Raw genomic sequence first — 27,127 nt, 5'->3', positions numbered from 1 at the left:
TTTAAAATTTTAACTGTTTTACTGTATTTTATTTCAGTAAGCCACCTTGGGAGGGCTTCTGCCCTGAGAGGCAGCCAGGATATGTTTTAAAGAAATAAATAATTTTTTAAAAACCTTCCCCCCCCCCCTTGTGACTACACACACCTGGTTCAGACATAAGTCTGACCAAATTCTTGGGTCCCCTGGTGAAATTTCTGATCTTTATAGGAAAACAATGTTTAAAAAAAAAAATCTGAGGAATCTTGTTCATTTGTTGCTCACTTTCAGTTGCTATGGTAGAAAGTGTTTCTTATTTTATTTTTATTCATAAAGTAATACAGACATTAGGAACACAGTATCCACAAACTGCACCAATATTGCTAAAGCTTAGGAAACATATTTGTGTCATGCCCATATAAATACATTATACTCCTATAACCTTTTCTTTTTCGTAGGCTCTGGCCCATGAAAGCTTATGCCACAACAAATTTTTAATCTTTAAGATGTCACCAGATGCTTTATTTTGATTTTTCTATAACACTTATGCTGATAGGAGATCCATGAAACACAATGTACTATTCTATCAAAAGAAAGCAATATGATAAGAAGGAAAAAGATTCCAATGAATCAAGAACTCCAAAGAGCCATAATATGCTTTTCTTTTCCAATGCCATGTAATTTTGTTTTTGGTTCTGTTCTTGCTGCAATATGTCTGTAGCTGAAAGCAAGATCTAATTAACCTACAAATGGATGGTAAACATTTAGACAAGCCCTTTGACAATTAAAAAGGAGACTTCTATAAGCCTAAGCCGTCGTTGAAGACAAGGGAACAATGTGCCATCTATAGTTAGTCCTTTCGGAGTCATTCACAACCAAGGTGTTCAAAAGCCTGAGTAATCTGGAGCTTTACAACAGAGACATGAGAAAATTGTGGGTTTCGTTATTCTAATTATACCTCTGAATCCAAGAGCAGTAATGTAGTTTCCAAAGATCCATTCAGCCTTGAGAAATAGGACACTTTCTAAGCATCTGCACTTCTTTGCTTTTATGTAGACCTTAGTAATTCCTTAATTATAGTAAAAAAAAAAAAAAAATGAACTGGCACCAGAGGAAAAGTAATGTATTTTTGATATTGGAAAGACTTTCAAGAATTCTAATTCTAGCTCTTCATTGGTCAGTAAATGCCAAAACATTTTCTAAATACTTGCTCATTTTAAAGACATCGTTGCACAACGTTTTACTTTGAGCTATTTTCAGATATTTAAAGTTAACATAGAATATATCAAAGTTACAGGTTATGACGTATAGACATTGTTGTGAATAAAGAGAATAAAAAATATTTAACACCTTTAACTGAACCGGCTTTGACTGATTTGAAGCTTTAAACCATGTATCTTCAACAAAGCTTGAAGACGGGCCCTATTTTGTCACCCACTTGTCAGGTGCTATACAGTATTGTAACCAGATCTTCTGCTTGAGAAGAGAGGGCTTTTTTGTTTTTGTTTTCTGTGGCTGCTGCCTCCCCTCCCAAAATAATATTGGATACTGCAATATAGCTACTGCAGCATGGCAACAATATCTGACAGAGGTTCAGCAATCATAGTGGAAAACAAAGCATGAGCTCTACAGCTGAAGCTCATTTGAAATACCCAACCATGAGGACAAAAGTGACAGTTCTAAGGTATCTTTGAGTACTACATATCAATTGTATCTTTACATTGATATTTAAAATTACAATTGATATGTAGTACTTGAGGTTCATCAGCCATAATATTTGACCACTAATGTACATATTGCTAAAAGAGAAAAATTAGTGTGAATACACATAGCACCAGATAGAAATATTTTAGTCCACTCAACATTTCGGAATTATTCTAGCATCAGAATTAAATGTGGCTCAAACAGTACAGGTCAATTAATTTTAGCATGTCAGGTCCCAAGTAAGGGGAGTGTTGCTTCCTCACTTTTAGAAGGGCCTGTTTGGATGTCATAAGCCAGAGGGCCTTGAGCCCACAAGTTCCCCCTCCCCTCTCCTCAGCATATCTGCAAGGAAAAGTATAAATTTCTGCTTCTGTTTTTGATTAATGGCAGTTTAGCAGCACTTCAAATCCAAAATCCAAACTGGCTAGTCTTAACTAAGGTTTGTTGAAACAAGCAGCTTCATAACAGTGGTTTGAAGTTGGCTTGTTTCAAGCAACCACAAATAAGATTAACCAAAATTTGTCATATTCAGTCAAAAGGACAAGTTGTGGTTAATAAAAAAAGTAAAAGGTTCTGATCTTCTCCTAGTAGCTCTGCCAGAGGAAGGAGGAGAGAGGAATATACGGGCCTGAGGCTTGCTGGAGCTCATTCCCATTATGGGAAACCATGGTTTAGCCTGACATTTGAACCACTTCAGCGCCTAGGCACTAGGGATGGCGGAGAATTTCTCCCCGAATCTTCGGGGGGCCGAGCGCCAACGCATTCGGCCCCCCGAAATCGGCGGTGAAATTCTCCGCCACCCCCCCGGGACGGGACTTACCTTTGGCGAATGTCCCTCCCGGCGGCGGGTCCCGGCGGCGGTTCGGCAGCGGTTCGGCGCGGGCGGGGGCGGCGGCCGGTCTCCTGACCGGCTGCTGCCGCCACCATTGTAAAAAAAAAAAGCTAAACTAAAAAAAAAAACACACACCTGTGCATAGGCTACGTAACGATTTACGTAGCCTATCACGGCTAGATTTCCAAAGTCAGCCATGATAGGCTACGTAAATCTTCACGTAGCCTATCACGGGTGACTTTGAAAAAAAAAAGCGCGTACGCAAATGGTGGCGGCCCATGGGCGCTGCCATTTGCGTTCCTTATTTTGGCACGTCTAGTCTACGTAAAGATTTACGTAGACTACAGCGAAAATAAGTGCACGCTATTTGCGTTGCCCTTATTTTCGCCATAGTCTACGTAAATCTTTACGTAGACTAGACGCGCCAAAATAAGGAACGCAAATGGCGGCGCCCATGGGCCGCCGCCACTTGTGTACGCGCTTTTTTCCCCCAAAGTCAGCCGTGATAGGCTACGTGACGATTTACGTAGCCTATCACGGCTGACTTTGGAAATCTAGCTGTCATAGGCTACGTAAATCGTCACGTGCAGCCTATCACGGGGTCTTTTTTTTTTTTTTTTACTTTTTGTTTCGCGGCCGGGGAGACGGGGCGCTTCTCCCCAGCCTGAATTTCAGCCAGGCGAGGCGGGAAGCCTCCCCCCCGGCCTGAATTTCGGCCGGGCGAGGCGGGAAGCCTCCCCCCCTTCGTCTGAACTTCGGGGGGGAAAGCGAAGCGCCTCCCCCCCATCGCGAAAAGGTAAGTGACTTTCGTACATCCCTACTAGGCACACAGTCGGTATTAGGTAAAAGGTTGACCAGTAGTGCAAGCACACTATTTTATGTATTTTATTTCTATCATAGGTCATTCAGTTCAAAATGAATGTTACAGTGTTACATGTAAATCTGCGTTTGCACAAGTGCAATAAAACAAAGCTTTAGGTTCATGATAAAATACTAGCAACTGAAAACTCCTTTCATAATTATATTAGGCCCACAGCGTATAAATATTTGCTTCAAAGAGCTAAGTAAATTAAAGACATTCTAGTCCTTCCTTATTCTGCAGTTTCCAAAGCAACATTTTATAACTCCTATGCAATTTGACTTAAGAGGTCAAACTCTGCTACTGGTCCTTCCATCAGATTCTTCCTTGTGGTTTTAGAAGGATAGGATAAATCTGAAATTTGGGGGGGGGGGGAAGCCAAGCCTTAGGATTCCTAGCCAAAGACACACGCATGCACATAGCCTTCCCTTCCCCTCCCTCCCTCCCTCTCCCTCACACACACACACACACACACACACGAGCGCACACTTTCCCTACATAGTGGCCGGGTTCGCACAATCATGAGGTGCGCCATTGTGACGCAGAGGATGACATGTGGGGATGGCTCTCCCTATGCACTCTCCTCCCCATTTAAATCATGCCACTCCAGCATTCTAAACAGCTCCTTGACGGTCTGGGAGAGCATGATTGTGATGGTGAGCTCAGTATAGGAGCTCAATGAATAGCTTAAAGCTCCCACCCTAATAATGCACACCTAGCATACAAATAAGCAAAATGTTTGAAGCTATGGATTTCTTCAAGACACTAATATCTCAACCTGGAAAGGATTTATGGGTGGGGAAGGCAAAATATACTCTAACATAAATCAGTATATTGTCAATATGAACGGCTTTCTTTTCCTTTATCTTTCATTTGCTTCGGTCTCCATATTTAAACATTCAACTGTCCTTTTGGAGAGTTAATGAAGAAAGGAAAGACTATTCACAACCAGTTCAGTCACATTACTGCAGCTTTTTAGACAGTGAATATTTTGTAGGTCTTTAAATAAAATTTCTTCCAAAACAAATATTTGACTAAGCCTAAGGCAAGGAGTTTGTCCAGTTTTGCAGTGGAAACTGAGCAATGCACTATTTTTTTCCTATAAACTTGTCATTATAAAATATGCCAAAAGTAGCAGAGTAGAATGCTTGCTTCAGTAAAGCTAAATAGCAATAAAATGGTTAACTATGGCTATTTGAGAGAACTACTGTAAGACTTATGATCATGTATGGAAATGTTTTCTAACTGGTGTAATTGCCACTTGGTTTGTTTTGGTTACCTTGCAGATGTAAACTATTTCTTCAGAAGACACAGAATACCATAAAGGGACTTAACAGCCAAAAGTTAGCTTTAACAAAAAGGGCATTATGCAAACGGCATATGGCAGCCCCAGAATAGTAACATGTTATCAAACACAGTGACTGAAGGCAGAAAGGTATTTTAAAGTTTAAACTTCATAATCTGATATAAACTTGCAACAAACTTCACTGGAAATAGCAGTGGCGTAACTGTAGTTCTGAGTATTCAGTATTAAAGATTTAAGGAAAACAGCATTACAGTATAGCAATATAAGTGGTATAGCATATTCCATATCTACACACTCAGTATGCTTGATGCTGTGTTCATCTCAAAGAGGGGGATATAGACATAGTTAAGTAGTTGTTGTAATGGATTACTGTTGGTAGTGGAACCATGCAAGTTTTTAAAATTACAGAGTATTCTTCACGAGGCAGAAGGAGAATGCTTACTCAGACCAAAAGTGTCAATACTTTGAATTACTTGAAAGAATAAAGCAGGCAGTAATTGAGATGCATACCACCCAGTCTGCTGCAGATGCACATGAATCTAAGCTAAGAATGAAAGTTTTCTAGTTAGCCCCCTGAATGTTACTCCCAAGGCACATCCCATGGCAAGTTTCCATAGGCGAAGTAATGGAGATGGGAGAGCTGGTGTGATGTTCCTAACAGACAAAACACAGGAAAATCCTGAACGTTAGTTTATCACACTGCTGGACTACAACTAATGAGCATTAGAGATGCAAAGGCCCAGGAAAAAAAGAGGAAAAATGGGGGGGGACACACACCACTTTTCCTGTTTTTTTCCAAGGACCGTTTTTGTTTTTTCCCGGAAAATTGGAAAAACTGTACAGCTTTGGATTATGAAATATTTTCTTTTAGAATTTAAGACGAAGTGTTTCTATATTGTCCCCCAAATGATTGCTAAACCCTATGCAATAGCAAGACTTTTGTAGGAAGACTAGAGATGTAAAATTCTGGAAATAATGAAGCCATGGGGGTGCAATGTTTTTAATCCTCTCTGTAAGATTCCCAGAATAGTTATTCCTTAATAATATTGATCTAATGTACCTTTTACTGGTAGATATTTCAGGAGTCAGGCTCAGTTTCCCAACATATGAGCAGAGTCAACTCTTCATAATATGGAAGTATGCATTCTTGACAGTTGGGGCTTTGTTCTACAGAGTCCTGTTTTTCTGGGCTTCTTCGGGTTAGATGCTGTAGCAGTCAATTAATGTAATCTAAAACCACATGTGAAAAAGCACTGTAGGTTATCCCGCCACTGTCACCAGATAAGATGGAACAGCATGTGGGTTATCCCACCCGTGTTTCTTTCTTTTCTTTTTTAAACTAACTTTAAAAGTTTAAAAGTTTTTTTAAAAGTTTAAAAGTCTATAGAACTCACTGCCATTGTTTCTAATAAAGTTCTCAATTAGAACTCACCACTAGGAAATTCTGCTATAAAACCTTTTAACTTCTACCACTAAAATAAACCCTCTCTACCTAAAAGAAACTCAGCAGCCTGGTTCCTATGGTGTAGGCATGGGATTGACACTACAACTAAAGACAACCTTTCAAAATGAACAAAAAATAAGATGTTCATTAATGGAAAATATTTACAAAAGTGAATAAAAGGTCACTCTTCAAATAATAGGTTGGGATTGCTTAAAGGTTCTTAAATCAAATATCGTTGCTTACCATTCCTAAGCCAAGTGTTACCCAGCAAAATAAAATCCCAGTAGTTTTACTTTCAGATCAGATTTCCCTAAGCTTCATCTCACAAAACAGAACAGGTTTAGGAATTTCCCTAAACTTCCTTACAAACAGAAACAGATGCAGTACACCAGTCTTCCTCTTCCTCCAGTTCTCCCTGCTTCTTGTGGTCTCCAGGATGATTCAGATGTTTCAGGGACTACTTGCTGAGTCAGACATAAAATAGGAATCTAAAATATGTTATGTATAACTTGGTTTGCTCATAAAATTATCATGCTTGGTATATTAAATTTAAATGTATAGTTCATTCAGACAATAATTACAAATTTACTGATTTACTTTTAAAGGTTTTTAAATAGAAGGATAATTTTATGAGCAAACCAAGTTATACATCATATAACTTTAGGAACATAAAGCCTGCCTAAAACAGTATTCCCCTACCTGGGGCCCTCCAGATGTTTTGGAATACAATGCCCAGCATTTCTGACCACTGGCCATTCTGCCTGAGGCAGATGGGAGCTGAAGTCCAAAATATCTGGAGAGCACTATGTTGGGGAAGTCTATCCTAACAACAAAGTGACTTTAGATCTGTAAGAAGTGCTGAAAAGTACTGCTCATTTTTCAATTTCCCCCCAAATTTCCATTCTCACACACACCCGCCCCTGCCAGAAAATAAGCACTTTGTTTCCACGGCTTCAAAATTTCAGGAAATTTTTACATCTCTAAGAAACATGATCCACAGATGCAATTTATGTGCTATTAACATTATGATTTACATTATGCTTTTTGCTTCTGAGCTAGTGCTGCATCCTTAGTTGTCTGTGTAAACACCATCAAGGTGTAGGTCTGTTTGTACTGATGCAGATGAGCTAGAGGTGCAGAGATTCTCCATAGAGCAATATATCCTTCCTGCTGCACACCTGCCTTCAGAGAAACACTTTTGCGAGGAACAGCATTCCTCATTACACTCACTGTTTTAAATCTTGTTCAAGCTTGTACAATAAATTTAAAGAACTGCAAAAGCATCAAGCACTACATAGTTACATTGATGGGCCTACATGCAGCGTGTAATAATCCATCAGAGGAAATTCCATTCTATTAAGGTACTACAGCAAGGACTAACAGCCCATTTAACTGTCAGGAACTCTGTATCATTGTCAGAACAGTTCTTCTAGGGGACTGGGTAATATAAAATTGCATGTTCATACCCACTCAGATTTCAAACTCTAGTTCCAAGATCAATGAAGGGGAAGGCTGAAAAAACCAAACACTGATAAATATAAGAAGTAGTTTAAAAAGGGGTGCACTGTGTAAGAAAACAGGGAAAGTAATTTGGATGCACAACAGAAGGGCTGTTCCAAGACTGTAACAGATAAAATGCAAATGTGATCCGATGTTTTACACATATTTAGCAAGTAAGTGACTTGCTAAATTCATTTCCAATAAAGGTAGGAGTAATCCATCAAAGTCACTGACAAGCATTTCTAAGACATACTAGTGTCTTCTATTGACCCCACCTTTGAATGCGTACTAATTTTATCCAGGGCACATTGTATCTATTCTCTCAGATAACTGCATTTAGATATTTGAAGCAGATCGGTATAGATATCTTGAATTCAGGGTGACACGACATTCAGCACGCCAGTGCTAAGTATATTCTCCAGTCCAATAATCCCATGCTTACAATGGTTTGACCCATTTGCTAGAAATCTCTTTAAAATCAGTTTCTTTTCAGACTGCTTCAGCCAATACTGCATAGTGTGCTGCTGTCATACAGCTTACTTATCCAAACCTCACATGACAGAAAAGGTTCATGCAACCACTTCCATACTGGATCCTTGCCCCTCTTGGCTGATAAAAACTAGCAGGGAAGGAACAGCTGGCTGGGCCAGGGAGGTGATTAATCCCTCTTTGTGAGCGGGGGTGGTCCCGGGCTGGCTCAAAGAGGCAGTAGTGAGACCACTCCTAAAGAAACCCTCCCTGGACCTGGAACTCTTAGTAATTTTAGGCCAGTGGCAAATGTTCCGTTCCTGGGCAAGGTTCTTGAGCGGTTGTTTGCCAACCAGCTCCAGACACTCTTGGATAAGACTGATTATCTAGATCCATTTCAGTCAGGGTTCAGGCCAGATTTTGGCATGGAAACCACCTTGGTCACCCTGTATGATGACCTATGTCGGGAGAGAGACGGGGGAGTGTGACATTGTTGATTCTCCTTGATCTCTCAGTGGCTTTCGATACCATCAACCATGGTATCCGTCTGGGACGATTGTCTGAGCTGGGAGTGGGAAGCAGTGGTTTTGCTCCTACTTGGATGGTCGGCTCCAGAAGGTGGTGCTTGGGGAATACTGCTCAGCTCCGTGGATTCTCTAGTACGGAGTGCCACAAGGGTCAGTTCTGTCCCCCATGCTATTTAGCATCTATATGAAACCTACATTGAGTGCGGTCATCCAGAATTTGGGGGCGCATTGTCATCAGTATGCTGATGACACACAGTTCTATTTCTCCTTTTCATCTTCTTCAGGTGAGGCTGTGGATGTGCTAAATCAATGCCTGGCTGCGACAATGGACTGGATGAGGGATAATAAACTGAAACTCAATCCAGATGAGACTGAGATGCTGTTGGTGGGTGGTTCTTCTGACTGGATGGAGGGTGCTCAATCTGTTCTGGATGGGGTTGCATTCCCCCTGAAGGCGCAGGTTCATAGCTTGGGGGTTCTCCTTGAGCCATCTTTGTCACTTGAGGCTCAGGTGGCCTCAGTGGCACAGAGTGTCTTCTACCAACTTCGGTTGGTGGCCCAGATACACCCTTATCTGGACAGGGATAACCTGACTTCAGCTGTCCGTGCTCTGGTAATCTCCAAGTTAGATTACTGGAATGCACTCTACGTGGGGCTGCCTTTGAAGATGATTCAGAAACTGCAGGTTGTGCAAAATGCGGCGGCCAGATTGATAACGGGGACCAGAAGGTCCGAACATATAAGACCGACTCTGGCCTGCTTGCACTGGCTGCCTGTATGTTTCCGAGCCCAATTCGAGGTGCTGATTTTAAACTATAAAGCCTTACACGGCTTGGGACCACAATACCTGATGGAGCGCCTCTCCCAACCCGAACCTACCCGTATAGTACGCTCAACATCTAAGGCCCTCCTCCGGCTGCCTACACTGAGGGAAGCTTGGAAGACGGCAACAAGGGAGAGGGCGTTTTTGGTGGTGGCCCTGACATTATGGAATGATCTCCCCAATGAGGCCCACCTGGCGCCAACATTGTTATCTTTTCGGCGCCAGGTTAAGACCTTTCTCTTCTCCCAGGCATTCGGCAGTATATGTTAAGTGTTTAATCGATCTTGGAATGTCTTATGGTTATGGTTGTTTGTTTTTGAGATTGCTTGTTCGAAGTTTAGATATATGTTTCTTTTGTGTATATTGTCTGTTCATGTGTTTTACATGTAAATGGTTTTTAATCTCTGTATATTGTGTTTTTAATGTTTTTAATCTTTGTAAACTGCCCAGAGAGCTCCGGCTATTGGGCAGTATAGAAATGTAAATAATAATAATAATAATAATAATAATATACAGGTAACAAATTAAGGCTGCATCCTATGCACACATTCCTGGAAGTAAGTCTTATTAAACACAGTGGTACTTACTTTTGAGTATATATGCTTAGGATTGTGCTGCAAAAGTCAATAAGTAGCGTTTTTAGAAAATAAATTATCAATGTACTAAAGATGAACATTAACGTAAGTATCTATGAATCTAGCCAGATGTCTTATTTAATAAAAAATGATAATTGTCCACTGCTTATATTTTCTGCTCTGGTGGATAGTATTAACAACTATCCCAGATGTTCATATACATGAATTGCATAATTCCTAAAGTACTTGAGAGCCAAGCATAGACATGCTTGAACTTATTTAATGGGAACACCACATTTCTATCACCATCATCATTTTAGGACAAATTAGGTTACTAAAAATATCAGAGAAAAAGGAACCGAAGACATACCAATGGGTTTTTCGGTATGGGATAACCATCTTATAAAACACAGTAAATATTGCTCATCAGGGTTTTTCCTTTCTGAAACCTTCAATAATCATTATCAAATACTATTTCAATGTACTTGTCATGCCCAGCATTTCAGTTGGAAAGTCTCCCAGAATGGCTTACATAAAAATATTAAAAGAAATCACAATTATGATAAAAAAACATAATACAAGACAATAACCAGTCAAGCAGATGATATTTTCTGCTTTAAAATGAATACATATAAAATTCCTGGGCAAATAACATTGCTTTATAAGAAGTAACTTTGTATATCCACCAGACGCCATCTAAGATGGACTCATTCAGCAAGCCTCAAATCATGTCTGTGTTTCATATACTGTCTCATTGCTATAAAAGGAGGCAATACATGAAAACAGAGGAGTGGCAAAAAATAATGTCAACTCAGGTAAGCCAGAGATAAGGGACTGCATTAAATATATTTTGAGTTGTGGCCACAACTAATTTTATGCTTTTAAAAAAATCTTTATACAGAAGTTATGACACCCGGTCATAGCCTAAAGACATGTTGCAGGTTCTGTGAAACTTTAATGCTGTGCCTTCTGTGACTCATTTTTCAAGAAACAGATCCCAGCAACTGGGAAAATGCAACAAGTGATTTTGCAGCAAGCTGAGTCATTTAGGCCAGTATAATGTCCAAGATCTATAATACTGCTAATTCCACATGCTGTAAAATCCTAAATCAATAATGAAATTGGTTTCAAATGTCTTCAAGACATAATAAATTTGGGGGTTTTACCTTAACCCCGAGCATACTTTTCTTAAAAAATCCAAGACTAATCCTAAGATCCAGTATTGACGTAACATTGTGTGATCTTGACCATGGCTAAGAGGTTAAAAGTGTTCCTTAGTCTTTCATGCTCCAGTCCAAAACCTCCTCCTTCTCTTCCACTAAGATCCCTCCCCCTTCCACTTTCAGCATTATCTGTGGTTAGTATTACATCTGAACCAGAATTAAGGTTAGCCATGGTTAGCTTTAAATTCGTTTTAAACTCCCTTCAAACATTGATTCAAAGCTAACTATAGCTAATGTGTTAACCCCAATTCAGATGTAATATTAACCATGATTAGGACTGAAACAGGCAAGGACAAGGGGAATGCAAACTGAAAAGAGAAATGGAGCACGTGGGCCCAAGAGAGAAGGTGGAGGGAAAGAAGCATGCAGGACTGAAGGCTGCTCCCAATCTTAACCATGGTTAAAAGATCAGGAAACATTACACCTGCACTGGACCTGGGTCCAGTGTACTTATTTCAGAGCAATACCCATCGCCAACAATGAGATTTAATTCCAAACAAGTGGTTTAGGAGAGCGGAAACAAGATTATTCCAACTGACTTAGTCCACAGATAACATAGAGTCTGCAATAAGAATACTGCTAGCTAATATAAGGCATTCCCCCCCCCACACACACACACACACTTCTAGTGTCAATTTCAGCATTGCACATCCTGCTGCTTGATGTTCTTCCCCAAAATCAGCATTTAAGATCATTGGGCAAAATCTAACACAGTGCTTATGCCTCTACCAATTCTCTTGCGCCCCGTAGAGTCTGTTGCGTAAGCGGTGGTTCCCACCCATTCTGTTCACTTCCCAGAGGAAGCCCCAAATTGAGCGGAAACACATGTTTCTCGATTGGGATAGGTCATCAGCACTTCCTTATGCGAACGCTGCCGCTCCACCCCATTCCAGAAATGAGCGCTTTTGCTTGTTTCTGATTGCCCCCAGAAGCTCTAAATCTTCATTCCGCAAGCGGTGGGCATCACTTGAGGACAAGAACTGACAGGGGCATACATGCCGCAATGCATTCTGCCCCTTATCATTATGACCCCTTACCAAATGCAGCTTCCTTTGGAGTGACATCTGGCTCGTTAGCTATTCAGTAAAAGAACTGTTTCTTCAAAGGTTATAATAATAAGATCCAATCTGCTGTGATGATTGAGAGCCAACACATTCTGCTGTTATTCATATAACTACCAATAATATGGACAAAAAGTGCATGCAGTGAACTGTACCTGGTGCTCGTTACATTCAAAAGGAGAGTCCTTGTGTATGGCCATCTGATACTTGGCAAATAAAGAGGCAGACTGGGTGAAAGATGATTTGAATTGTGGGTCCTCAAAAGAAACTGGCACTAACCTCACCTTCAGAGCAAGGAAAAACACAGACATTTTATTTGAATTTGTCCAAATGCTCATGAAGGTAAGGCTAGCGTACTACCTCCCCAAATCCATTTCAAAGCCTCTGCCGAGGAGACACACAAGGAAGCCCAACAACCGCAGAAATGTAGCAACGTTTGAACCAATGGTGACGCTCCAAGTGCTAGGATGGTTCTACTCTACAGTTTTGTATACCAACTGAAACTGTCATGCTTAGTGCCACATCTCAGTTTAGCCACTTGATATTCCATGCCAATTACCTCTTCACGTAAACTATATTGAGGAATTCCGGGTAAGCCAAGAAGGATTTGACCATCTCATGTTCTGGAAGGATATGCTTGAGGTTTTCAACTTGTATTCTGAGGAACCCTGGGGTTTCTCAATGAGATCCATACTAGAATACTCAAAGCTTCCCTGAAAGATAGCTTGCCCACCACCACCAAAACTCCACTCCAACATGCAGCTACATGAGAGTGTTGGATATATTCCAGGGTGCACTCTCAGTTCATGCAAGGCAACCATGTCAACCAAAGGCCTGGTCACTGCTCTGTGTGCACTGACTCTGCAGTTAAGGTTTACCCATTATTGGCCTGGTGGAAATAGAAGTTCTCCGTAAGTCAGAGCTGCTAATCTTACTTAACTCTCTTCCAGAGATCTTTCCCCAACTCTGAATAATTCTGCATGATGAACAAGACTGATATTCCTCAAAATAGAGCCGTACAGTATGAACATGTTCTAAGTATAGATATGGCTTTCACAGGGGTACAGGTGGGGGAGCTAGGACCAGGCAGGACAAATATGCTTCCTGACCTGTGCAGCAATCCAGGTGTCAGTCACCATGGCCATGTTTTTAAGCTCTAATGGCACCTGGGCAGCTAGATATTTGCACCTCTCTGACTGGGAAAGCACCAGTTGATTGGGGGTGGGGGAAAGGAGTTGGGGCCAGGGGAAGGAGTCATGGCTATCTAGGAACTCCTGAAGACCCAGGCTGGTCAGATTTGGCCTCCATGCCTGATGTTCCTGACCCCTGATACAGTGGGTATATAACCATATACCACATGTCTTGCCTAGCTCAAACTATGCACATCTTCAAAAAGGTGTATAGAATCCTACAAAGGTGGGGGTGTGGTTGTAAGAAACCTAAGAGCAAGACACCTTGAATGGGGGGTGGGGGAACCCTAGCATGGGACAGAAGAGAAGAACAGGTAAAGATTAAGTCAAAGAGTTGAAATAGTTTAAGGCAGTCATCCCCAGCCTGGTACCTTCCAGATACTTTGGACTACAACTCTCAAAGGCCTCAGCCAGCACACCAATGGTCAGGGATGATAAGAGTTGTAGTCCAAAACACCTGGAGGGCACCACATTGGCAAAGGCTGGTTTAAGGGAAAACATTTCAGACAACATACTGTTCCTCTACTGCATATAACTTCATTCTCCCTCCCCATCCCTTTCCAGTGTGCAACATACTTCATGGATAGGCCCTTCAACACAAACTCAACATATTCCTTATTTGTGTTAATATATATGAACCAAACAGATCCCAGCAGTATTGCCCATAGTAGAAATATGAACATAGATTCCTGAAACTAGCTGTCCTCTCTAGCTGTTCAAGAAATGTACAGTGTCCTTCACTTCCTTTCCTTTTCCTCTTTATACAACATCACTAACATATAAGCCAAACCCATTATTGCTTTTCTTTTTCCTTATGTGTTTAATTATTTGTGGCATCCATGAGATCTGCAAAACCTGCTTGTATTTCCAGGATGTTCCATTTGGTTTAGTTCATATCATTTTTGAAGTTTCTATAGGAATTAAGTATTTTAAAGAATCAACGTTTGATTGTTTCAGAATAGACTAAAGCAACATGCTGTCTGACCTGACCGGTGGTTGGTTTATCAGGTGGGTCCTTGTGAATAACCATCTGGTAACGTTTATAGACCTGGTAAGACTCCTGAAATGTGGCTTTGAACTGGGAACTTGGTGGAGATGATTGCACCAGCCTCACCTTCCAAAGAATTAAAGATATTAATTATTGCAATATTAGATAACTAGAACTGTAGGCTTAAAAACTAGTTCTGCAATAATATAGATCAATATTTAAACAATAATTCCCCCTTCATGTATTTTAGCTCAAAATTATGCATCCAATGTTACTTTCTGCTCCAATACATTGAATTTTCAGAAACAGAATGCTTAGTCCCAATGTAACTATTCTACGTTTGGTTTCCAGTCACCGAACTGTAAATACTTCAATGCTTTGAAAGAATCTGTAACAAAATCAGTTTTAAATTAATCATGCAGACATTTAGTGAGGGCTATTCAAATGTAAATTTGTGTGTGTGTCTGTGTGTGTGCACACAAACACAAAGTAGATAAGACAGATCGTAACAAGAACAAAAATGTCAATGAAACAAGTTCCCTCACAGGGAAATTTGGGTTATTTGTGTGGTTAAAGCAATTTTTCATCCAAAATGTTGGTCCTTTCCTATGAACTAGATTTTCATATCAGTCTTAGCTGTTTTTCAACATTTATGTGCTATTCCGAGATGACCGGATAAAAACATTGTTAAGGTTTCTTTAAATCCAAGTGCATAGTTTAGACTTCTCTTAAATTCTATTAGCAAACTAATTTCATGTTTGGGTGTGTTAAAACGTATGAGCAAGGCAGTCCTAAGCATATTTAACTCCAAAGTCTCATGGAGCTCAGGGACTTACTCCATATTTAGGGCTCAATCCTATGGTCACTAGACAGTGTCTAGACGGCCATAGGATTTTTCAGTTTATGGGAATTGATCTCAGCTCGGTTCCCAGAAATCCAACTTCATGCCCCCTCCTCTTCGTAGGAGGTATGGTTTGTCCCTGGATCCACCCTCAGAAGAGCAGCACGGAACAGCAAAAAGGGGGTTTTCTGAGGGTGGGGAGGGGACTGCGGAAGTGCTGGTATGATGCTTCCTAAGTGCCACCCAGCCTCCCCCTCCTCCCGCTCCAAGGTGCCCCAGTTAGACAGCTGAAATTGGCTGTCTAGCTGCAAATGCAGGGCAGCCAGAGCGCAGAGGAGAGGCTCCCCTCCATGCTCCACCCACAATACACAGGACAGTCAGCCGCCTCCGAGTTTGGAGGCAGCTGACTATCCCCATAGGGTTGCGCCCTAAGTATGCTTAGGATTCCAGACCCAGTCACTTTAGGCCACAATACCCTATCTAGGCTATCAACTGGAAAGCAGATTGAGCACACAGAAATTCATGGTTTTGAATTCGCTGCTGCTAACTGACACCACAAAAAAGCATTTTTAGTTTTGAATAAATGTATCAAACTCAACAGTCTGTGTATGTGTCAGTTTCACTACTGATTTCCCCTGCTAAGTCTAATGGATCATGAACAGAAAAAAGTCTGATTCATTTACTTTGAATCAGACTTTGGCTATATATCATGCCTTGCAAGAGATCAAGCAAACATGTTGCCATGGCCAGGTGCTACACAGAACAGATTCTGAATCACAATGGCAATTGGAAATCAATACAGCAAGAGAGTCAGAGGTCATGTTAATGCTAGACAAGCTAAAACAGGAGCAAGGGTGGGTCAAACACAGAAGGCAGCACAAAACAAGGCTTCAGAGAGGAATGTGGCATGGGCAAAGTTCCAGGAAGGAGCAGCACAAGATCAGGGATGGAACCAGGAACAGGTAACATGTATGTCCACAAGGTAGAGAACTGCAGCTGTCCAGAGACTCAAGAGAATGCTTTTTTGACCATTTAGAGCTTTAGAGCAATTGCTAAATACAGTCCACTTGGAATGACTGTACATAAAGGGTTCACACCAATTAGTAGTATGAACCTCTGCCAGGGGAGACATGGACAATTCCCAGGGCCATTTCCCCAGAGGGAACTGATAATGTGTCTGAAGGCTTCCCTTCCCTCGCCAAGAATTCTACCCGTAAGAGAAGGAAAGGAGGGATTCCTGCTCACCAGAGTATGCCCTCAAAGAGCAGCAAATCTAGCAGAAGAACCATGGTCAGGCTTCCTCTCTTCCCAACAAATACCAAAGAAGGAACTGGGCAACTTATAGAGACCAATTCACAGCAGCAAGGCTGCTGTTTCTCTAAGGCCAAAAATGGCTCTCTAGGGAGCTGTCTGGTGCTCAAAGAAGCAACCAAGAGGATGAGGATGACTGTTAGTTAATTGCCTTGTAAATAAGTCTTGGCACATGGTCCATTATTAACTTAATATACAGAAAGTTTAAGAAACTCTTAAGACATGGTAGGCATCTAACAGATACAACTGTGGTCTATTTAAGTAAGAAAAATATCCTAAAAATATTTAGAATCATCTGAAGGTATGTATATGATTAAAGCCAGATATCTTGTACTGGGCTTCACTAGGTTGTTAAGAATCATTTGTGAAACAACATCTTCAGCCATCTAAAAAACTGTTCATGTCAGATTAAGTATTTTATTTCAAAATAGGATCCTGAATTTGTATAACATTAAGGGCACAACCCTATGCATATTTAGACAGAAAAAATCCTACAACTTCCTGCATGCCTCAGCCAGCATAGCTAGGTAGAGCATGCTGGGAGTTGTAGGACTTTTCTCTCTCTAAACATGCACTGCACCCTAAATCACTCATTAAAGCTTTAGCCATCATTATTTGAGTTCTATAGGTGCATTATGCTGTCCATTCAGATGGAACCACAGTACCCTCTTGTGTTTCTGCAAAGAACAACTTCACTTAAGCTTTTTTTAAAATGCACACACACATACACACACTACAAAGACCTATGAGACTAAGGGGAAAAACACAGGAAATGCCAATAATGGATATCAAAGTCTTTCCTAACACTACCAATGTCTACCATTTCCCCTACTTTTATACTTGTACAACATTTTTCACATTTGACCAACCAATTGCCTGGAAAGTGAACAGTAATGCAAGAATAATATGAAGTCTTCATTCATGTTATGATAAACAATATAAATATCTCAGTACCTCTAACTGGTGAAGAGCTTCAGGAGGTAAAGTGACAAAAATGAAGTCTTCAACTGATTTGGGCTGGTTTATTTTAGGATTAGCATTCTGAACAAATAAATTCTGAGCCTCTGCTTGAATTGCAGGGTTCTGTGTCTGGTTTTGAAGGCTTCTCTGCAATTTGTGTTCCTTCCGTATGTCCTTGGCTTTACGGCAAGGTGGCTTACTCAAGTCAGCGCCTTTGCCTAGAATGGCAATGTGTACATACTCAATGGGAAAAGCAAGTGTTGAACAAATAGTCACGCTCATTCACCTTTATACCTTTAAGATGACTGACTACAGGAAAGGAAACAGGTATCATTAAGCAAAAGTGTAATGCATTCTGGTGTTCTAGCTACATTTAACTACTGTGTTTATACTTACCACTTGAAATGTTAAGCAGCACAAATATCTTCTTACTTGTACACAACATTACAATATTGTACCTGTAACTCATTCTGAACAATCCAGGTGGGCAGGAGAGATGGGCTATAAAATGATTATGGCTTGGATCCTAAGACAAGTTAGCTTAAGGGAGTTAATGGAAGGAAAGCTTCCTCCTCCTCTCCTCTGCAGGCCACCTGTGGCTGCCCAAAAGCCTGTCAGGGAGTCCTCCTGAACAATGTGAGATGGGTCCGGATATTTTCTTTGTGTAAACTTCCTTAACTTGGCTTAGGGTCCAAGCCTCTCACTCTCTCTCTAAAAAAAATTAAAATGTGTGCACAGGATTAAAATTAACTTCAACTAGCTAACAGATTTAACAATAAAACAATATATATTCCTAGGGAGAAAAGTTAATCACAAACTGGAAGGACCAGCACAATAACCAAGTTACACAGAAACAACATTACTTAAGGTTAGCTGGAAACACATCTATTAAATAGAAAAATATGAGGAACATGGTCGCTCAGGTACCTGGAAGTTTAATATCTGCAATTACGAATTTAAAACAGGATGTCGAGCCCAGAGCAGGACTGGCACCAAAAATTATGATAGTGACTCTCAAGCCATATAACTTGAAAGACAGAACTGTAATTGAAATTTACTTCACAGTTAAAGAAACATATCTATTTCACCCTGCCTTTCCACTGGAAATGCTTTTGAGTTGGACTTGCCTCTCAGAGACTGACCAAATGCCAATATAGATACATTTCTTATTTCTGTTCTACTTCACTAAATAGTTATTGAGGCCCTAATTGATCACTTACAGTCTTTAAGGTGCCACAAGACTCTGTTTTTGCTGCAACAAACTAAGTATTTGAAGGCCCAGGAAAAAAAACGGAAAAATTCAGAAAAAGACGCCCCCACCCCACCCCTGGATTTGTTTTGTTTCTTCCTGGAAAATTGGAAAAACTGTACAGCTTTGGATTATGAAATATTTTCTTTTAGAATTTAAGACAAGGTGTTTCTATATTGTCCCCCAAATGGTTTCTAAAAGCTATGCAATAATAAGACTTTTGTAGAAAGACTAGAGATGTAAAATGTCTGGAAATAATGAAGCCATGGGGAAAATGTTTCTTTATAAGAGACCTCTTATAATCTGTAAGCCTCTGTAAGATTCCAAGCATAGTTATTTCTTTCATTCTTTCATCCTGTTAAAAGTTTTAAAATATAATGATAATGTTATACGCAAACTAAGTTATACATAAAATAACTTTAGGAACAGAAAGGCTGTTTTATGTTCCTAAAGCAACCCTCCCCAACCTTGTGCCTTCTGGATGTTTTGGCCTACAGTGCTCAGCATTCCTGACCATTGGCCATGCTACCTGAGGCTGATGGGAGCTGAAGCCCCAAATATCTGGAAGGCACCAGGTTGGGAAAAGCTGTCTAAAAGCAACAAAGTTACTTTAGATCTGTAAAGAACCCTATCATTTTCCATTTCTCCCCAAATCTGTTTTTTTCTGAAAAGAAAGGAAAAAAACTCCCCTCCCCCCATTGGCCTCAATATTTCCAGAAATTTTACATCTCTACAACAGACTAAGACAAGAAATTTTCTTTCCTTTCCAAACTTAGCTTTTGGCTTAGCTTTTACAAACTTTGTAGCAAAAAGGGCTCCATCCATCCATCTATGGAAGGCTTTTGATTGAGCAGAGGAATCCTGTTGGAAGAGGGGGAAGCAACTTTTGTTGATTCCCACCTGCAACCTCCTAAACTGTTTTGGAGCCCCTGCTGAGCAGATTTTTGGAGGGTGCAAGGGGAAATCAGCAAGTGTCACCTCCTCTACTTCTGCTGGCAGGAGAATCCTCAGAGTGAAACTCCCACCAGCAAGAACAAGGTCTAAATCCAAGCCAATGTTCTATGCAGTGGTAAAGAAGCACTGAGTGGCACATAAATGTAGAACGAACTACAACTGTATCTACTTCCTTTGGCTTGAGACCTAACTAGTCAAATTTGAGGCTAGCACACTTGTGAAACACACATTTGCAGGCACCTTTAGAGCAAAGGACCTACTAAAATGAATGCAAGTCGCACAAGGACACAATTACGATCTTATGCCATTCCCATTCATCTTCCTGGGGCTTATTCAGAAGACGTTCAAAGAAAATTGTGCCCAGTAAATGCAACCAGTAGTACTGTTAAACAGATTTCACCCATAGATATCAAGGCTCTTGACAAAAGTACTAATCCTCCCAAAGTGGAAGAACCGAAGCACAGTTTAGTGTTGGTTTCAGATCCTAGCTAAATGGGAATTCTGGATAGCATTAGCTGCAGTTAGAGCTAGGGCTAACAGTGATTAAGAGCAACATTTTTGCCAGAGAAATGAGAGGCTGGAAGGATGGGGTGTGTTTTCCTGTGACTGGTATGAGGGAGCCAGTGTTACTTCTGCAATGGACCATCTTAATAAATAGTGACTGGGTTCACACAATATGACAACCCAACTCAAGGCTGAGTATGGGTTGAGTGTGGGTTGTCGTTGAACAGTGGGGGGGGGGGGTTGGTGTTGTGTTGTGTGAACCCAGCCGTGCTAACAAACTATAGTTTGTTAACCATGAACAACCACAGTTCACAATCCAACAACAAACCATGGATTCTCTTCGTGGATTGTTTGTGCATTAATGTGAAATAGTAATGTAAATAAGTCCATTTCTTAGAAAGCCCCTTTGACTGCCAATGGCTTAAAAATTCACAGACTTGTATTTACCAACCATATGAGTGAAATTACTTAAGACAAAAGTAGAAAAATAGATGCAAAGCTAGCTTGCCATTTTCTTATATCAAAAAGGAGCTACCTGGTTTGGGACTTGCATAACCAACTTTAGCTGACTGCAATGGCTTGCTGGAGTTGGCACTGGCTTTCTCACTGCATGATTCAATATGTTCAGAGCCTACTTTGTTCACACTTTTTTCTCCTTTTATTTCTTCCTCTTCACTTTCCAAATTCTCTGTATGATCAGCATTGAGTGGTTCTAGTTCAGACTGGCTGGTGCCTGGTTCACTTTTTAACAAAAAACTGCAACCATCAGCATCTTTGGTGTGGGAATCCATGGGCTCCACTGTAAATAGTAATAATGAGAACTGTTAGCACAAGAAAAAGCAAAGTTGAGACATCTTGATGCAAGGCAACTATCACCTTAACAGGAATCAAAGCCATTTCACAGCTACAGCTACAAACATACATAAGTAGTTGCATAACAGTTTTTGTATAATTGAAATTTGAAAAAGTGATCGATAAAAATCAGCTGATCAGCAGGTTATCTTAATGTGGCTCTAGAACATTTTATATGTTTTATCAACTACTTACTCCTCCAAGCAAATGGTGAATTAGTCATGGCAATCCTGAAGGACCTTAGCTTATCCAGAGCTTCCCAAACCCTACCAAGATTGTTTTTGAAGGTATCTCCAAGAAAACATATGATCATATGTCTGCTGATGAAGTTCCTTAATTTGTAGGTTTGTATTCAGGCAAATGGATAAAACATTGGGTTCAATCAGATACAGCCACTCACAACTAGTAGCACATACAGTAATTTGATGGTGGACATTCAGACCTAGGGACAGATCTGAATTAGTGTGGACAATAGAAACTGATAGCTAACTGACCTGATCATGACTATCCCACACTGGTTTGTGTGCACCGTCACCCTTGGCTATACAGAACAATCCAGTGAAAGTTTGCATATCTGAATCAGCTGCTCCATACATGCAAGCCAAATGCTTTAGTCTATGCAATTTCCTGCATTAATGAATATGTAGTTATTTTGCCAGTGAATTTATCCAGCTAGGCAATTGTATACATTCAACCTCCTCTGAATTCCATCCTCACAGAGACAACTTGAGAATGTTAGTGAACAGCAGGTTAGGGAGCAATCCTATGGCCGCTAGACAGCAGCTAGACAGTCATAGGATATGTTGTTTTCTGGGAACCGACCTCGAACGACCTCCCCCCACTTCCGCGCTGCCTGAGGCAACTCGCAGGAGGAGCGCAGAGCAGCAGGATAGGGGTGTGGCTGGGGGTGTTCCGGGGCAGGGAAGAGCGTAATTGCCTGTACAACACATCCTATGTGGTCCACTTAGTCCAGCTTTCTTTGCAAGAATCTCAGCAATCAGCAGGTACTAGATGATCCACCAGTGGATTGTATCCTACTATCTACTCTTGCTTCACATACTGAAATACATATATCATAAATACAAAGACGCAAGCATACTCCAGGCATAATAAGGCAGCACAGTATGTATGGGGCAAAGAAACCTACTTCCCACAAAGCAGAACAGGTTTTCTTAAACTTTATGTTACCACACCAATGTGAACTGTGCTATGAACTAAAACTCATAATTTATTACGGAAGATAGCTATGGCTCTGAATCATTTACACACTACTGACCCATTGATTTCTATCTGGATAATGATTTTTTAATTGTAGAACACAATAGCAGCTGATTTTAAAGCCCACTTGTTACCTTCACTATCTATTTTAGAAAGTTCCCCTTTCGTTAAGAATTTCAGCATCTTCTTTAGAACCTTCTTATGAGATTTGGAAGGCTGGAAAAGTAATGCCTGGCATCTAAGAAAGGAAATAAAAATATAGTCAAGCTATCTCCCAATTAATATCAGTATATTCAGCAATGATTTGATTTGTACTGTATGATCATCTAGGTTACATGAAACAATTTGGATATTATCAATAATATTACAGGATCAGTATCTCATGATCTTTTGAAGTATCTGTGGTATGTTAAAGATTACAACAACTATTTAAAACATCTGCATGAGTAGGCTGCAGAGTTAGATGGAATTAGAACCCAGCAGAACATACATAGTTTCAAAGCTTTCAGTACTGTATAATTGCTATGATAAATATTTCTACAACACTCTTCAGCACACACGGCAGTATCCAATGGGGTGCTGCACCCCTGCTGATTCTGTTACTCCCCCACAAATTCAGTTCTGCAAGCATCCCCTCCCTCCAATTCCATTGCACAAGCGGGACCCACCGCTTGTGCAATGGAGATTTAATGATGCTCAGAGGAAGCCCCGAAACAAGTGGAAATGCTCGTTTCCATATCGGGACAGGTTGGTTCCACTCCTTTTCAGTTGCTCCCAGAAGTGCTAAATCTTTGCTTGCGGAATGGAATTGGCAGGGAGCAAGAGAATTGGTGGGGGCACAGCACCCCACTGGATATTGCCCAGTGTTCTTTACAACACTATGATACAACTAAAAACACTGTATGCATAGCACAGCCTTGCACTGAGTGTTCACCTGGCAGCCAAAGGCAACAAGGAACCACATGCAAGTGAGTGAGCAAGCTGGCGGAGTACCGACAGAGTGCCCCGTCCCTCCTCTGTGTCCAGCATAGAAACCAAGTTGACCACAAGAGGAGGGAAGCTCTCTGAGCACAGAAATGTAGTAACTTCTGTGGGCTTATTTACCAGGCTACCAGAGAGAGTTTCAACTTTCTCGCTAGATCATAATCACTATTTCTCCTCACAATAATCAGAGCAATCTGCAAGACAGATTAAGCTGGGATACAGTGACATGGCCAGCTACAATCCCCTTTTAATATTCATAGTAAGCAAACTTCTGAGTCTATCTACCCCACAAACTAACAATCAAGAGATGTTCTTAAAGAGAAGATACAGAAGCACTGAACATAATATGTTCTTACCTTATGGTGTATTGAGGACAACATGTCTGATCCATAGTGGGCTTGTAAACATATTTCCCACTCCTATAAGTTAAACATAACCTGTTAAAAATGCATTTTATAGATACTTAGAATACACTTAAAATGTGTAACCTGGGGAATGTTTTCTATGGGGGATTTGGGGCTGGGAATCCAAAACAGCCTCAGACCCAACTCTGACCTGCAGTGTTAACAATGGACTACACTGCAGGGCTGCTCTAAGTTACTATCTCTCAGCTCAGCCTGCCAGACAGTAACACAAATATACCACTGGACCATTCTGCCAAGTAGTTGCACAGCATTCATTCAACCCAACTTGTATACTCAGCATGAACTATAGTGCAGGTTTGTCTTAAGCTGCTGGTTCCCAGCTACAACCCCTTACAACCAGCAATATACAGATAACAAACTGCATTTACTTTGCAATTTGCAGTGGCAGGGCTATTTTTAAAAAAAAATGTAAGGTGAGGGAGAAGAATTAAATGTTTCACACTAAGTAAGATTGGAGTTTAAAAGAGCACGAACTCCTCTCTTTGCTGCTACCTTTTGTTTGAGGATGGACAAGCTGGTGCCTCGTCACAGCCACGTCAAAATCTTGGATTTCTCCATTTATTTCTAAGGGCAGCTCTCACTTTTAGCTGGAGGCACATTTAAAATTGGTTTCTCAGTGTGAACCAGGAAGTGACCTACCTGGCAGCAGAATGGGTCACTCTCCTTTTTATATCTGTGTGTCTCCTTTATATCTCCTTTCTCCTTTGCTCCATCAGCCATACCCTGATGTGAAAGCTCCCAAAGGAGGCTCAATTAGAGGAGCAGGAAGAAATGCCAGGCGCGGCTCAGATCTTCTTTGAGGGCTTGTCTGGGAGGAGTAGCTTTACACCCACATACCTTCTGTCAAGCACCCACTCCCATCCCAGAACAGCAGCCTCGTACCCTCTGATGGAAAGAGATGCAGCCAATCCTCAGCAGGCCACATTTCTGTGTTCATCTCCTCCAATTCTCCCAAGTGGCCTCTCCTGCCAACTGATCAGTGGTATTTTGAGGCCTCCTGGACTGCTACAGCCATACACACTCTTCCATTGCCAGGTCCTCCCACGTTCCCTGCTGGCACTCAGCTTCCCTGTGGCCACAGATCAATAGTGGATGACAGTGCCTGTGAAGACAGCGGCTTCTCCCATCCAAGCCCCAACACCTAGCTGTGGGAGTGCTACTGGCAGCTCAGGTACAGCAATTGGGCGCTCAGCAACTGTCCCACGATGTCATCGCCTAATGCTGGCCCTGATAGGCACAGAGGTTATCCAGGTCCACCAACTCGGGCTAGAAACTTAACTAGGAGCAAGTGCATGGAGGAGTTGAGAGCCCATACTCGCTAATACAGCCTTCCCCACACTGGTGGTCTCCAAAAGTTTTGGACCACAACTCCCAGAATTCCTGACCATTGACCACGGTGGCTGGGGCTGATGGGAGTTAAAGTCCAAAACATTTGGAGGGCACCAGGCTGGAAAAAGCTGCTCTAATAGAAAATCACTGAATTGTCATGTATTTTCATTGGAGATTCTATCAGTTTTCAAAGAGGTAGCAAGGTACAATTTCAACATATATCCGAGGTGTCCGAACTTTTGAGGGCACAATCCTATGCAGGTTTAGACAGGGAAAAAAGTCCTACAACTCCCAGCATTCCCCAGCTGGTGCAAGTGGCTGGAGTTGTAGGATTTCTTCTGTCTAAACATGCATAGGATTGTGCCCTAAGTTGTTAGTTTGCCTCAGTTTAGGTGCTGTGGTTTAAATAGCCATAGCTCAGTGGCAGAGCCCAAGTACAAGGGGCCCAGGTTCAATCTCTGGCATTTCTGGTTAAAGTCAGCCCTAGACAGCAAATGAACCAATGATCTGACACAATATAATGCAGTTTCTCATATCCTATGGACATAATTCTGACTACAGTCCCCCTGCTACCACATCCATTATCACTGTTGTTTAAGTTCTTAAAAAGCAAAGTGATAAGGACTAAGAAGCCAAGACTCGGGCTGCACAAGTGGAAGGCACTTTGCTAGATTTACTGGATATATTTTCCATTTCATTTTCTTCATAGTCCTATCAGAAGTTTATAAACACTTTGAAAAATTACAAGAAATATTTACAGTTACTTCAATTTCATAACATATTTTTAATATTTCAGTATTGAATTCAGCTACACCAACAGAGCTCAAAAGACATATTTTACCTTCGCCATCCTCTGTCTATAAGATCTTGATAATCTTGAACAGTCAGTGAATGAGCCCACATGCCTGGAATAAATATTCATACAAGATACTGAAAAGCCTTTGCCTCAAATAATGGGAACAAAACCAGTCCCCATGGAAAGCTACTATCAGCATAATAAGTTCACCTAAGGGTTTGCAACACAACCCTTTTAGAAAAAACTGCTGAAACCCTTAACATTCAAGTTAAAACTTTTTGTGATCAACATTAAAATCATCCTCTCAACAGACTTTGCTAATTCACCCAAGGCTTTCCCAACACCCTATATTTATTTCCTGCCCAACAGTTCCACCCACCAGTCCTATTCACTATGCCACACTGCCTCATCAGTTACAAGGCAACAGACGAGCTGAATCCTCCCATCTAAGTCCTAGAAGTCTTCCTTTTACCTCTCCTTTCTGTGAACTATCTCACAGGCATTTAGAAATTCCTCCAAACCTAGCTCTACATTTATGTATTCATTATTTATTCCATTTCCCCTTACTCTTCTGCCACCATCCTTCTGCCCGAAAACTCCCATTTTCTTTCCTCAGAGTCTTCAAGCTTCTGTCTGTACTATCAGTTTCCCATTCACTCTTTCACACACCTGTGCCACTACTCTTTAGCCCAGGGGTGGGCAACTTGTGACCCACAACTTTCCATTAGTTATGCTTGGCTCGGCTGATGGGAGGTATAAGCTAAAACATATTGAGGGTGGCAAGTTGCCCAGCCCATGTTCCCAAGCCCTTCTATGTCTGCCTCCATTCAGGCTCCCCAGTGCCTGTTCTGCCTTATAAGAGATATGGAAATATAAAGGAGGGGGGAGAGAGACTGGAGAAGAGACAGAAAAGTGGCTAACTATCAGTCATTCTGATGAAGTGGCCTCTAGTCCATAAACACTTACAACGTAATACATGCTAGATTATTGTAAACAGGTTTCTTATTTTAAATCCATGCTATGCTGCACCAAATGGCAGAGCAGCAGTTGAATTACAGGTGGGTCAGACAGCACCTACTCCCCTACCTTCAGTGACAGCTCCTTAGCCGTCTGACCCAGAACATACATCCACAAACCTCACCTCGTGTCCCCTCAAGTCAGCCCCCTCAGACAGTTTTTACAGAGGGGGGCTGACTTGAGGGGACACGAGGTGAGGTTTGTGGATTCC

The 27,127-nt window shown here is 41.2% G+C and overlaps 1 protein-coding gene across 19 annotated transcripts in view; it reads right to left on the bottom strand.

Moving 5' to 3' along the window:
- The window catches only part of ATE1 (arginyltransferase 1), a 102,928-nt gene that overhangs the window by 71,986 nt on the left and 3,815 nt on the right, over window positions 1-27,127 (bottom strand). For 11 of the 19 annotated variants that reach the window (XR_014789457.1, XM_084846027.1, XM_084846025.1 and 8 more), the window contains exons 2-8: window positions 25,945-26,008; window positions 23,706-23,768; window positions 22,500-22,603; window positions 20,831-21,094; window positions 17,583-17,806; window positions 14,474-14,602; window positions 12,454-12,582 (exon numbers count right to left, since the gene is read on the bottom strand). Coding sequence is in view for 18 of the 19 variants with exons in the window: in XM_084846027.1 (XP_084702153.1) it covers window positions 12,454-12,582; window positions 14,474-14,602; window positions 17,583-17,806; window positions 20,831-21,094; window positions 22,500-22,603; window positions 23,706-23,768; window positions 25,945-26,008 (977 nt within the window). In the remaining variant the exon portion in view is untranslated. The remainder of the gene's footprint in view (window positions 1-12,453; window positions 12,583-14,473; window positions 14,603-17,582; window positions 17,807-20,830; window positions 21,095-22,499; window positions 22,604-23,705; window positions 23,769-25,944; window positions 26,009-27,127) is intronic. The other 8 variants (XM_084846034.1, XM_084846029.1, XM_084846031.1 and 5 more) reach the window with 3 other exon arrangements.

This window comes from Heloderma suspectum, chromosome 3, assembly GCF_057233095.1.
Source record: "Heloderma suspectum isolate Gila_16-S chromosome 3, 16-S_ref, whole genome shotgun sequence".
Classification (NCBI taxonomy): Eukaryota; Metazoa; Chordata; class Lepidosauria; order Squamata; family Helodermatidae; genus Heloderma; species Heloderma suspectum.
Note: the sequence above shows the minus strand (reverse complement) of the source record. Positions and strands in the feature narration are given on the sequence as shown.